This window comes from Cyanistes caeruleus, chromosome 1, assembly GCF_971803275.1.
Source record: "Cyanistes caeruleus chromosome 1, bCyaCae1.hap1.1, whole genome shotgun sequence".
NCBI lineage: Eukaryota > Metazoa > Chordata > Aves > Passeriformes > Paridae > Cyanistes > Cyanistes caeruleus.
Genome location: NC_141701.1, coordinates 66,328,060 through 66,341,988, shown reverse-complemented (window position 1 = coordinate 66,341,988; position 13,929 = coordinate 66,328,060). Strand labels below are relative to the sequence as shown.

The 13,929-nt window shown below is 36.9% G+C and overlaps 1 protein-coding gene across 2 annotated transcripts in view; it reads right to left on the bottom strand.

The window, feature by feature from the left end:
• GALNT1 (polypeptide N-acetylgalactosaminyltransferase 1) overlaps nucleotides 1–13,929 on the bottom strand; it is an 86,309-nt gene that overhangs the window by 33,639 nt on the left and 38,741 nt on the right. For both annotated transcript variants that reach the window (XM_086896825.1, XM_023921800.2), the window contains 2 exons: nucleotides 10,844–11,072; nucleotides 3,228–3,402 (listed from right to left, as the gene is read on the bottom strand). In XM_086896825.1, the coding sequence (XP_086752951.1) occupies nucleotides 3,228–3,402; nucleotides 10,844–10,982 (314 nt within the window). In that variant the 5' untranslated portion in view covers nucleotides 10,983–11,072. The remainder of the gene's footprint in view (nucleotides 1–3,227; nucleotides 3,403–10,843; nucleotides 11,073–13,929) is intronic.

Genomic DNA, 13,929 nt, shown 5'->3' with positions numbered 1-13,929 from the left:
TTTATATATTCCACAAATTGTTAACTAATGAGTTCAGGCTGGAAAGCTCAGCCTCAGAACACAATACTCATTCTTTATTTTGCAAAGCAGTTTCTGAAGTCACCTCCAATGGCACAGAGAGCCAAACCAAGTCATACAACATGTGCAAATTTCATGCTTTCAACCCCTCCACTTTTCAGCCTGAGCACCAATCTAAGGCACACAGGCACAGCTGAACACGCACGTTACTCACTGGCACCTATTTTATTCATTGCCTCCCTCATCCTCAGCAAAATCAAGGCAAGACTCTAGTGTTCCTGATCATCCATCTTCTACTCTTTGCTGTCATGTCAAGCCCACAGCTGCATATTTTCCAGGCAACTGTGAATCAACTCCCACTTTGATGATGGATTCACAGGCTAGAATAAGACATGCTTGCAAGAATAATTATATTAACAGCTTAAAACCAATCTGGTATGCACAGCTGCTTCTTCCCATGCAACAGTTTTCCTCCAGAGGTTGTAGCCTTGTCCATTACATTAGTTTGTTACACTAACATGTCCCAGTCCAGATTCAGGGAAGTATCCAGGTTAAAAAAATTTCTTCTGGTTTCGTTTTTTCTGTTGAGCAAATGCCACTGAGTTGGGATAAAGAGAAGTAGAGCAATGCTCCCAGTTACAGACACAAAGTAACCAGCAATCAGGCACATGGCCATGATTTTATAGGTGTCTGTGTGCATCAGTAATTTGTGCCAAATAACAAAAATAGATATGAACCTGTAAATACAACTGGGACACACTTGGCTGAACAGAGATGCCAGCTTCTGTAGATGTCTTGTACTGAGGAGTTCCCTTAGCTGGAAAAGTGCCTAGAAGTTATTAAAGAAACTCACATTTTTGTTCTTCTAGTAAGGGAGCAAAATTTCTTGGCCAAAACAGAAACAGGATGTGCAGAGTGGATCATCTGCAGAGATTAACCTGTGAGCACTGCAGGACCAACACACTTGTCTGCACAGGTGATAGGGACTTGGCAGAACTAGAAATTAATTGAAGGATAAAGCAGTCTACTTCAAAAACTGCTCTCCAGCTGACACATCATGCCATCCCATTAAATACATGTGGCAAAGTGGTCCTGGCACTCTTAATTCCACCAGCTTTCCAATGATTAACCACTAGGCAAAACCTCTGCAGGCATCTGTACTTCAGAAAAACTGACATGCTGGAGAATTAGAGGACTTGAAATAATCACTTCTTCTGGCCACGCCACATTAAAGGAAGCAACCCACAAAACTTGCGAAGAAAATAATTACATGGTTGAACAGCTAAGCGTGCCTTTGAACATATCCTGCTTTTTCAAAACCTTGATTGAAAGTGCTACTGGCAGCTGTGCTGTAGGCACATAAATATGGTAAGGAATTAAAAATTACCCATTCTCATTCTCCACAAACTATTTCTATATTACCAGGGACATAGATAGAACAAATTATAACAGAAGTAATTCCAATAACACAGCACGGAGTGTTTCTGACTTTAGAGTATTTTGACTAATCAGATAAATAGTCTCATCAGACATACACAAAACACCAGAGTATATTTATAGTCTTCACAATTCTGAAAATGGTTACAGTGCTCTGGAAGAGTAATACTGATCCACACATACAGATTAAGATACCCTTGCATTGGAAACACAGTATTGTTTTCAAATTTGCCAGAGAAATATTAACATACTCCATGACTTCTTAGTTAGCATGCCCTTATAAAGTGCACAAACTGAAGAGATTTTTGGAAAGTATTTTCCTCTCCAAAAACTATAAAAAGCACATACACACGTAAATGTTAAAATTTTGGCAGGAATTTACAAGAACAGAAAAATCCAATTGTGAGACTATCCCTAAAATTTTATACCAAGTATAGTATCATAAAAAAATGGAAAAGAAAAGCAAATGCAACATTGCAAAAGTTAGAGCACATGTCTTACTGTAAAACACAATAACTGCAGAGCACAGGCAAATGTGAAAGACAAAAATTTCTCTTTAGCTACACTGGATTTTGAAATTGCAATTTCCATTGCCTGCAAACTTGAGTGATGACTAGGTAATAATTTTTTAATAGTTTATAACAATTTATTTTTCCATTTTTGTCTAATTCAAAGTCTAGACCTCACAAAGGTTACGATTAAGTCAACCTTTTAGATCCTCAAATGTATGTTTTTATATTTGAAAATCGATTAAAAGCCTAGATTATGTCAATCTTGTGAAATAATATTTTGAAAAATATGCCTCCATTATTAAGAACACCAGCAATGCATCAAGAACACCAGCACTACCAGGAACTTACAGAATCACTTTCATCACAACAGATGAAGGCACCTAAAAACCAGTTCTTTATCACTCATTAAAAATGAAAAGCAGCAAGAGCTTCATCTCACTCTGCTAATATTATCTTCTGAGGTAGGAGATGAAAACAAATTCATCCAGGAGCTAGGCCTTATGTATACAGCAGCAAAGCAGAGCTTTTAAAGAAATGGGGTTTCCATAGCATATGATTCTTGCAAGAGAATGTAGATAATTAGGAAGATTTTATTTCATGAGGTTTATTCAACCTGAATGTCCCTTTCATAAAGAAGAAGGGTTGGGGTGGGGGAAGTCATCAGCTATCATGTCAGAGTAGTCCCAGGAGAGTAAAGCAATCTTATTTTTTGTTATATCAAGGCTACAATTTTCTTTTTAATTACTTAAGACTCAAATAGCTCTGAAAAGATCAATATTCTAAAGGCAAGATCAAAAACAAGCCAGATGGATATTAGAAAACATTATAATGCAATCTAAATGAGGCTTTGCACATTTCATTAGGTAAGAAAATTTTTGAAGTATTTCTCTCATCACCCAATCTCTTTTATTTTATATAATGCAGAATTTTAGTCTGCCTCAGTGCAAGCATTACATGAATTTTTCAAACAAGTGATTTTTTTCCTGAAATGCCAACGCTTAAGTTAACTTTCTTTCAACCAAATTAATTTCTATTCCCTGAACAGGCATCATACTTGTAATCAGATTCAAAGTTAAATTACACTGAAGAAAACTGGTTTCTGTTGGTCCATCTTATTTTACAAATAAGTATATTATATACAGGAAATCCTCCAAATGTTTGCTTGAACAGAAATACCTTAGAGACCTGTTGTTTTGGATTAGTCTTTGCACACTCTTCATTTAAAGAGAGTACATTTTTAATACAACATAAAGTACTTACCCTTCTAACCTGACATCAGGTAAAGATCTGTTGAGTGCAATCATTTCACTTGCCATTAAATTAAATTGGTTTATTTTAAACATTTCTTTCATTTTCTCTTGCTCCTCTTTTGGAATGACAACAGGCTTCCCCATCTCTCCAGGTCCTTCATGTGGTTTTTGTATGGGTTCTGGAACTTAGAAAAAATAAAATGTTACTTACTCCTTTTAAGCTTGTTTTTGTTTGTTTATACATTAAATTACACTGTAGGATTGCTCACATTTAGAACAGTCCTAAACCCACCAGGTTTTGAAAGTGAAAACCAATCTTCACATTTGGGAGTTTAACAGAAAGAGTTAGGTGCTTTTCTTACACACCACAATTCATGTAAGGAACTAATAAGGATTTATTTCTATCCACTACTTCATCATAATTGACTTTATAAAGTTCCTGTAAAGGAAAATTCACCTTTTCCAGGAAAGCCTACATGTGCAAGAAAAATCTGGGACATAAATGAGGGGAGATCTCATCACAGTCTGCAACTTCCTGATTGCCTCTTCCCTCTGGTGACAGTGACAGGACCTGAGGGAATGGCCTGAAGCTGTGTCAGGGGAGGTTTAGGTTGGATATCAGAAAAAGGTTCTTCATCCAGAGGGTGTTTGGGCACTGGAACAGGCTCCCCAGGGAAATGATCACAGCACCAGCCTGACATAGTTCAAGCAAGAAGACTTTGGACAACACTGTTGAGCACATGGTGTGACTCTTGGGGTGTCCTATGCAGGGCCAGGAGATGGACTCAATTATCCAGATAGGGCCCTTCCAACTCAGCTTACTCTGTGATTCTGTGATAAATGTTGTTTAATAGAACAGTGAAGGCTTGATTAAAGTAAAAGTGTAGCTTTACATTTATTTCCACATATTGATTTTGACATAATGAAATTGGCAGCAACAGTTTAGAAACAATTTCTCATTTGTGCTGAAGTTATTTTTATGCAACAAAATTACATTTTCAAGCTTGAATTCAAAATTACATTTTGAAGTTACATTAGTACACAAGACAGTAACACTACACTTCTTAAACCCAATGAAATCTTAAATACCAAATATATAATCAAACTGAAGAGGAAGAATGGGAGAAAAAGAATTCAGACTCTGGAATTATTTAGGGTTTTAAACCAAATATTTAAAAAAAATCAGAACAGTTTTTGAAAGAAGTTACACTTCTCTTTACAAATATCATTCACTTTTCTCCTGAACAGAAATGCTCAAATACTGAATTTGAGGTACATTACTGCTTTACAAATTCAGCAAAAGTTTTACTTTTTAAAAAATAGCAATTAAAGATGTAAACAGAGGAACATAAAGTATTTTAATATAAAGACACCAAATACCCAAGAAACAAGCCTAGCTTCAAATTATCTTTAATTTTCATCTAGGATAGCACAGTGAAATTAAACCTTAGGCAGAGAGTAAAAATAAATTATCCACTTAAAAAAATAAAAAGAAAATTTTTTAATTTTAAAAAATTTAATTTTTTTTAAAAAAAGGCCTGAGCCTTCCATCCCTGCTGAAACCTTAAGACTTAAAGATATATTACTAATAAGTGAGGCTTTTTTCTGTTCTGCATTTAGTGTTAACTGGTAACAAGCACAACGTGCTCGTCGAGAAACTTTCATTTTCAAGTACCTGAGCGATTGCATCAGTTGCATTCACACAGGAGCTTTTAGCAGAGAATATCCACCCATCACAAGGGTGCTTTCTCTTTACCAAACTGCTCTTGACTGCCAGCTGAGCTATAAAACCCTAGAAGCTGCCAGCCAGCCACCCATCCACTGAAAATCGATGGAGCAAGTGTGTTTGAGCAAACCCTGAACAGATGGGTCGAGGTGCTCGTTTCAGCCATGGGCTAAGCTGAGCGAGCATCTTGCTTTGCCTCTTCAGAAGGTATGGTTGGAACCTGCATCCAAACTTGCTGACTTGCAACTGCATAACCTTTTCAACTAGAATTTGTGCCTTCTGGGAGGTAATTAACTTAGAATTATGGTATACAATAAAGTAATTATTTGGGCTTAATTTTATACATTCAGCTTGGTATTATTACGTGGGCTAGCACAACAATTTTTCTTAAGTGTATAGCAATGAGTACACAGGTTCACTTAGACAGAAAATGACTAAACAATGGGTGTTCCACATACCTAAAACAATTTTTAAAACCCTATCAGAATATAGTTGTATGCAGCATGTTTTTCAGAGTTCTGAAGAGTGAATGTCTTATCCTACCCAATCACCTATTTAGAAGGAAAAAAAAAATCCTGTTTCATTTACACTTCCAGTTCTTAACTTTCACTAAACCAGTTAAACTGAATAGTTAAATCAGCCAAAAGCTCACATCTCACATTTGCAGATCTGTTAAGATCAGAGTTTAGCACATCAGTGACTTGGATACTGGTGTACAAATTCCACAAATTCATCGGTTGATTTTTAAAATTTCATTAATAAATACATACTGCTTGATTGCACATTTTACCTCAGTACCCCATTCTTGCACAAAAGTCCAGCAACAACTAATTAGATCCAGGTATTCTGTGCAACTCACTAAATGCAGTCAAGCTGGGGTGCAGGCAAGGCAATGACTTTCCAAGAAAAGTTGACCATCTTCTCTAAAGTTTCTGAGAACCATCTTCTCTTGGGTTTTTTTTTTGGCTTTTTTAGTGGTTATCTGTTTTCCTACAGAAGCACGTAGTTTTCACATAAACACAAACCAACAACGTTCTCCCAAAATGACTAATAAATGCATTGTTGAAAATTCAAACCACGGCTCTCTTTTGTCAATTAAATGCTAAAAAAAAATTCCATTCAAGGACTATATGTAGTGATGGCAGTCTTCTAACAAACAAAAATTTAATTTATAGCTAGTTATTTAGTTTCAGAACTAAATGAATGACCGAATCATCACCTGATTAAATAAGAAATCTAGTAATGTATTTCCAGATATTTCTTATTTGTATCGGTAAACAATTAGTTTCAAAGAAGGCTTGATCTCTTCCAGACCTTCATTAAAAAATCAGAAACTCTTTATGTCTGTGGATTACAAATTTCTTTCTACCAGGCAATATGCCTGACGAAAACCAGATACTTCAAAATCTAAGATCATCTCAAGGCAGGAAAAAGGCGTGGAATCTTCTGGTGAGATGTCTTTAGAACCCATGTAAACTGACCAATGCAAAGTTCGGCCACCTTTGGAGGCATCACCATAATTACTTGAAAGCTCTTTGGACAGGTAAAAGTTCAGAGCAGTTCTGCCTCTTACACACACCTCAACCTTAATAGAACAAGACTGATTTATGATAAATGGTTCACATTTTCAATAATTAAATTTTGAAAGTGCTCACTTTTCTTCTTAGGATTCTTTTCATGGAGATGAGTTTATCCAGAACCAAGACACAATTTAGAGATTCCATCTTTAGCAAAGCTCAAAATTCAGAATGCAAGGTCTTGATTGGCAACTGACAAAAATGGCTGATCCTAGTTTAACTTTGTCATTGCTCCAGGAAAAGAGTGCAAATAGCAAGGAGCTGAGATTACATGACTCTTGCAAATCACCAGTCCTAATTCTGAAAGATTCCCCAGTGCCCAGGGCTTCTAATCATTATGCAAGGGGAATGCACCTCAAGGTAGAAAAAGGAAAGGGAAAGAGGATGAATCTGAAAGTTTATTTAGAAACCACTTCAAGTGCCAAAGCTGGAAGTTTTTTTTTCAATCAGACCTTTAAGAAGCCTGTAACTGGGAGTAAAGAATGACTCATTTAATCTTCATTTAAGTCAAGACCTCAGAGATGACATACAGGGTTCTTACAGAAATAAGACAGAGCTACATAAAAAAAAATAAAAAAAATCTTTATTACTTTATTAGTAAAACCACATTACTACCTAGGCATATTTTGTTTACAAGAATGGTCCCTTATACTGTTAAAGAACAGCTTGAACCTTCTCTGTAAGTCTGAAACTTGTTTGCATTTTTTAAGGTCTATTGCAGTCTGTGAAATCTAAATTGTAATGCTACCCCCATATGAAAACAATAATGCTTGAGTAACAATCCTATGAATTTAAGATTTGGGAAAAAATCCTTCATAACATGGATGACATGGATGATGCTTACTAAGGCTAAGTGATTTTCTTTCCAAACCATAGCAACATTTAAACTTACAGCAGCAGCCTCCCATAGACAGCAATTAATTACTCTGTGAATTTTACTGAGTAACCTTTGGGAATTACAAAAGGGGAACCACCACCCAGAAGATGTGTCAATAGGAAGAACACGTGTGACATTTTGGATAACAGGTGTGCACTATCCATGTCAGAGTACCTGAGGCAACCTCAGAGCTGAGCACTGGGAGAGAGCTTCCCCTGGTTTTCCCCCAAGCCCTCTGGGGTGGTCACAGCAGTGACAAAAAAGAGCAGCAATATCAGTCAGCACAAGCACAGACTCCCTCACAGCTCATGGATTTTTGCTGGAAACAACACTGTTAGGTGTTCTGATCCCAGTTCCCCAGGTTACCTCATGAAGATATTGCAGACATCTTCTGCCATGGTGGAGGGGGTGGGCAAAAGCTTAAGTCCACAGCCAAATCACCCCACACAACCACAGTCACTAGATTCCAACTATCCCTCCCTCTGGTATAATCTTAATTACTCAGTCTTGTACTCATCAGACCCCATGCCAGGTCCCCTTTTCCAAAGGCATCTTCATCTCTACTGTCTTCCTACCTGGCTAGTGGCCTGCCCCTTTTCTACCGCACCTTTTGTCCCCTCAACTCCACACTCGTGTCATTTCAACTCCCAGCCCTCAATCTCTGTCATGGCAGACACCAAGGCTTTTATCTCACTCATCTTACAGTTCCCCATAACCACGCACACTGAGTTTCCCACAGATGCACATTCCTTTAGTGTTCCTTATGTTGAGCAATTTAAAAAATATCATAGCAGTATAACTAAAATCCAATATTTGACACATAACCTGGAATTCCTGATTTAAGATGGTGGTATCTTATGCCATCAATACCAAGGAGAAAGATTTTCCCCAAAAGCAATTTTGGCTGTGGCTATTGCCTAATTCTACAAAAAGAAAATCCTCCTGTTTTCTGCATTAAAGACCTATGGAAAACATCTTTCTAACTTCATGAAAGCCCAAACTGTCCAAAGTTGTCCTCAAAATCCTTTGCTCCTGCTGAATAGCTAAAGACTGATTTTTCCAACTAGACAAGTACAACCAAAAATAAACTCTTCAGAAAAACTGACTCCTGTGTTGAGCAAGTTCATTAAATACCATGGAATTCCTCCATGAATTGCAAAGAGAAGCTATATACCAGAGTGACATGGACAAGAGGTTATTAAATTCAGAACACCAGTATAATTTATGCTGAATCAAGAAAACTAATTCAATTATGGAAATTAAAAACAGAGGAAAAATTGAAGTGAAAAAGCAGATTTTGATAAAAGCTTCACAGACAAAATAGCCTCAATGTTATCTGAGAAGACTCCAGGCACTCTGAGCGGGAGTAAATCCACTACACATTCCAAGTCAGTAAACTACTGGAACAAGTAAAAATATCTATGATCAGGCACGCAACTTGGTTAAAAAGAAATGTCACGGGGTCAACCAAGGTTTCTAGCAGACCTATTCCTGCGTGTACCTTACTACAAATCAGCTATTAAAAAAAACCAAAAAACAAACAAACAAACAAAACCCCCCCCAAAAAAAACAAACCAAAAAAATGTACAAACCTATATACAAGGTTTTGTTTGGGTGGTTTTTCATTAGTTTGTTTTCCTGCCAACTATAAGCTATTAAAAATAGATCAAGAATTTTAACACACACAGGTTTGGGTAAAGGTCAGAATGAAGATTGTACTCAGCTACATAAAATTAGTGTTGCATAGGGAAGACATAATACAGATCTGTCAAAACTGAAGACTTTCCTTCACCTGAAGGTTTCCCCAATGACTTCATGTGTAAAGTCATCTGAAATTTCAACATTATCAATACATCACTCTAACTTGATAGATATTGACTTCACCTGCTCTTTGCTGGCATAAGTTATCTGCTTTATGGGAAGCCAAAAAGTGGATCTATTCCTACACAATAACAAATCAGTAATTTTCTTACCATATAAGAATTTCCAAACTTCTGAAAGGAAAAAAAAAAAAAGAAAAAAAGGCAAAAAAGACTCAGTTTCTGTGCAAGACATACTTTCTACATGAGCCTAATTAATTTTCTTGCCACTTTCCTTTCCACTTACTGAAAAAGAAACACAAAAATTGCAATGCAAGCAATGGAAAATTTAAGTTCTGCAAAATTCCAGTGGATTAGAACCCCTTTAAAATGTTCATATGCAGTCATGAAAAGAGCAGTCCAGAGGTGCTGAGCACAGAAATTTTACATTCTATACAGTGCTCTCTGTGGAGATTTATTGGCTTGTTTTCATCACAGAGAAAGAAAACAAGTAAACCAAATCTGACAATTCCTATATATCTCCCCAGTGTTACTCTGTAACAGACCAACATTATTCTTAAAATACTTCTGAAAACTTCCCAAGAAGATCAAGGTTCATACCAGATTGTCAACAGGTGAAAAAGTTTTTTTGTGATGGAAGGCAATAACCTTGAGTGCAATTAACTGATTGGACTGAACAATTAGCAGTACTGAATAGTTTTCTAATATCAGCAGTGAAACACAGACACAGCCTTTTCAGTGGGAGAGACACCAAACTACAACATTAGATGTTTCACAAACAAACTGGAGGCGGCAGCTGCCTGCAGTTCTAAATGCATATGCTGAGACACTGCAGGGATGAGAAATCTCCCTGCACCAATCCTTTCTCCCATGTGATCAACTATGCTGGCTTCCTAAAAATAAAGTTGGCAACATCAACAGTAGTGCTGTCAAAAAAACAACAAAACAAAACAACCCCACACCCAGCTCATCTAATTGGCAATAACAAAACTGAAAGCTTATCTAAAAACCTTTGGTATTGAATAATGCAGCTCTCACTTAAAAGTTATGTACATATTCACTCATATTTGTCACTTTTACATTTAAGTTCATTCTATTATCATAAACCTTTTCATTACAATATTTACTGTGCTTTATTGCTATAGTCCTTGACCAAGTTTTGAGTTAGGTAGGTTGTGGGGCAGGGGGTGTTTTTCAATTTGGTTGGTTGAAGTCTTTTTTTGCAGAGGCAGGCAGCCAAGTGAGCCTGGTTATTGGTTTGGTTTGTTTTACTAGCAGGTCTAATGAAGTTAATAGTGCTTTTGCTTCCTCACTCATGGGAATTTAAAATACACTTTAGACTGCATTAGCATGGCTTACATTTCTGCACTTCTTGTTGCATAGATTTTAGGGTTATTTCATATACATTAGTGCTTAAAATTCTACACCATAAGTGTTTTAAGTCTGCAACACTCATCTCAGGCAATATGGTTATTCCTTAGTCATTCAAAAAAACATGGAACATTCTGTGATACCTAAATGCTGACACAATGCAGTATTGTTGAGGAAAAAAAAAATCCCAAATCTTTAAAAAGTCTGCAATTTTAAAGGAGCATAATTTAAAGAATAATCATGCAGAAAACTTACCATCTCCAGCTGGCAGGCCTCGTTCTTTTTTCTCATCACATTTATTGCATTCACTGAAGTACAGCAATAGAAACATATCCAGAAGGACCCAAACCAATGAGGTGGCAAGGACCACCTTGCAATATGCAAATTTTTTCATGGCACTTTGAGTCAAATACAAAAATAAAAAAGTATAAATAAAAATATCAACAGGTTTTTTTAATCCAGTTTGAGAGACCACGTTCTATATCTGGAAAAGAAAAAAAAAAGAAAAAGAAGTCACAAAATTAACCTGAGGACAGATGTTGAAAGCTGAAATTTTAACTCCATTTTAAAGATAATAATTTAGTTACCTTATGATGTATGCAAGAAAATGAATGCCCTATGCATTTCAGTGAGATAAGGGAATGGGGTCAATTATAGCAGCATTATTCCAGTCCTTTATTATGTTACCATTCATAACCTGAAACATTAAAATGAGTAACCAAAACAGAGTCCTCTGCTGAGCTACTGGAAAAGAAGGTAGGCACATCTAATGACATTAGGAGATACTCTCTGGATCCTCTGCAAACCAGGACAACAAATGATTGGAAACCAGGAACATCTTGGGAAGTAGGGTATCAATCTCTACTGTGTGAACCCCATGCCTAATATTTCTCATGCTTCTCCCATGTAGCACACACTGACATTCTGAGTCCATCATTAGGAGTGCCAGGATTTTACACAGGTTCTAATGGCATATTGCACATTCATCACAAAGACAAATGGTTTACTTTCAGCAAACCAAAAATAAACCTCCCTTTTGGTAAAATTAAACTGTAGGCAAGGTTAACAAAGTACCAATAAGCCGCCATGATAATTTACTAGGTATTCAAAGCTTAAGTTAGAAATTCTGACACTTAAACTGCCTTTGCTAACTTAATGTTTGATTATAGAGAAAACCTTTATACATTTTTTAATGTGTATACATTACAGTTTTTGAATGCCAATCTTAGAAATTCTCTTTTGCCCTATTCAAATTACAGATTTTATTACAAAGACTGCATATTTCCATGACTGGTAGGGCAGAATCAAGAACAGCTTTGAGTTTCCTCATAGTAAAATATGGAGGGGTTTCATTTTTAATTTTTTTTTTTTAACCACCACTGACATATTTCAACTCAAAGTACTCCTGAAATGCTTACCAGTGGGAATGGTTTACCAGTTAAAACCAGAACTGTAGACACTCTTCACACAGAAAATGAAGGGAGTAAAATAAGGAGACTTCAAAGACATTTTTAAAAAGGATTTTAAAAATTACACAAAATTTTTCTCACATGCTTTCAGTGAAAACCAAAGAATTTATTGAAAAGGAGAACTTTAATCACAAGCCTTTGTGGTGGTTTGAACTGAGATAATTTCCTTCACTGCAACCAGTAGAAGCCATGTTTTGGATTTGTGCTGGAAACAGCATTGATAATTCAGGGATGTTTTTGCAACTGCTGATCAGTGCTGAGATCTTTTCTGCTCTTCACCCCACCCCACCAGAGAGGAGGGTGAGAGTACACAAGGGGCTAGGAGGGGACACAGCAGGGACAGCTAACCTCAACTGACTCAAAAGATACTCCATACCATATGGAATCATATAGAGCTCAGCATATAAAGATGCGCCAAGAAAAAAGAAGGAGGGGATGTTTTGAGTGATGGGTTTTGTCTTCCCTAGCCATCATTGCATGTGATGGACCCTTGCTTTCCTGGGACTGGCTGAACATCTGCCTGCCCATGGGAAATGGTGAATGAATGTTGAATGAACTTGTTTTGTTTTATTTGTTTGTGCAGTTTTTCTTTAATTCAACTCATTTTTCATTTTTATTCTTCCCATTCTCTCCTCCATCCCATCAGGGATGTGGGGAATGAGTGAGTGGCTGTTCCTGGGGCTTGGATGACAGCTGGGGTTAAAGCACATTAGCTATGACTATGCAAAAACCTCATTAAAAGCCTGCATTGTTAAGACTACACTTCCTTTAGTATTTCATTGCTGTAATTTGACCCCTGACTCTCCCCCCACCCTTCTTAAGGAAAAACACCATGACATCCCTTTTCTAAATACAGTTTATTTCTTCTTACTGGCAGCAGACAAATTGCTATCTCCCTGCACCCCTTTACACTGAAGTCACACAGGTCTGGATGGCAAAGCAACATAGGAGTCTGTGGGCTCCCACTTTTACAAGGCTAGAAGGGTGTACAGCCCTCTGCCTCTTGCATGGGTGCACATCAAATGCCAAGAATGAATTTTGTTTGAGATCTCAGGTTGCATCTATATAGCTTTGGTCTACAGGGATGACTATATGAAATTAAGAACTGTAAAAGCATCTGTAACAATTTGATGATAAAGTAGCAGATGAAATTACCACAATTAAAAATTAAGTGAATACATTATGAAAAAAATCCCAGGGGTTGCTTGGTTGATGGTTTTTTAGCTGGTTTTTTTGGTCAATTTTTTTTTTTTAAATAGACAGGAGGACAGACCTGAACTCTGGATATTGGGAGCTGTACTATGAAATTCTGTAAAACTATCAGGAGCAGTGAAAGAAAAGTAAATTTATTACAGACTACTATGTAGAAAACAGAAACCAAAGCATCACTATTCCATTACATAGTATCTACTTTCTCATCTTGAGTGCTGCGTGAACATTCAGTCTTGTCATTTCAAAAAGGATATAGAAGGATTAGAAGGAACAAGTGAGAAGTGCAAAAGGATGAACACAACAAAGAACAGCTTCATTACAAGATGAAAGTAGCATTTTTCCTGTCTGGAAAAGATGTAACCTAAATCAAGTGGCAGGTCTATAAAATCAAAAGCTATACGGAGATGGCAAACAGAGATTGACTGTTGCCTTTTACTACTTCTTCTTGTATTGGCAGAAATCAAGTGAATTTAGCAGCAAGAGGTTAAAACCCAGAAAAGGAATGTATTCCCTACAGTGTGTACTCATCCAGTGGAACTGCCTGCCACCATTCCCTGCCAGTGCTGCAAGTCTCTCCATCAGCTACTAAATACCAAGTCCTCACCTGTACTGTGGGCAGTCCCTGACTGTGACCTTCAAGTCACAGGAGAGCATAGTGAG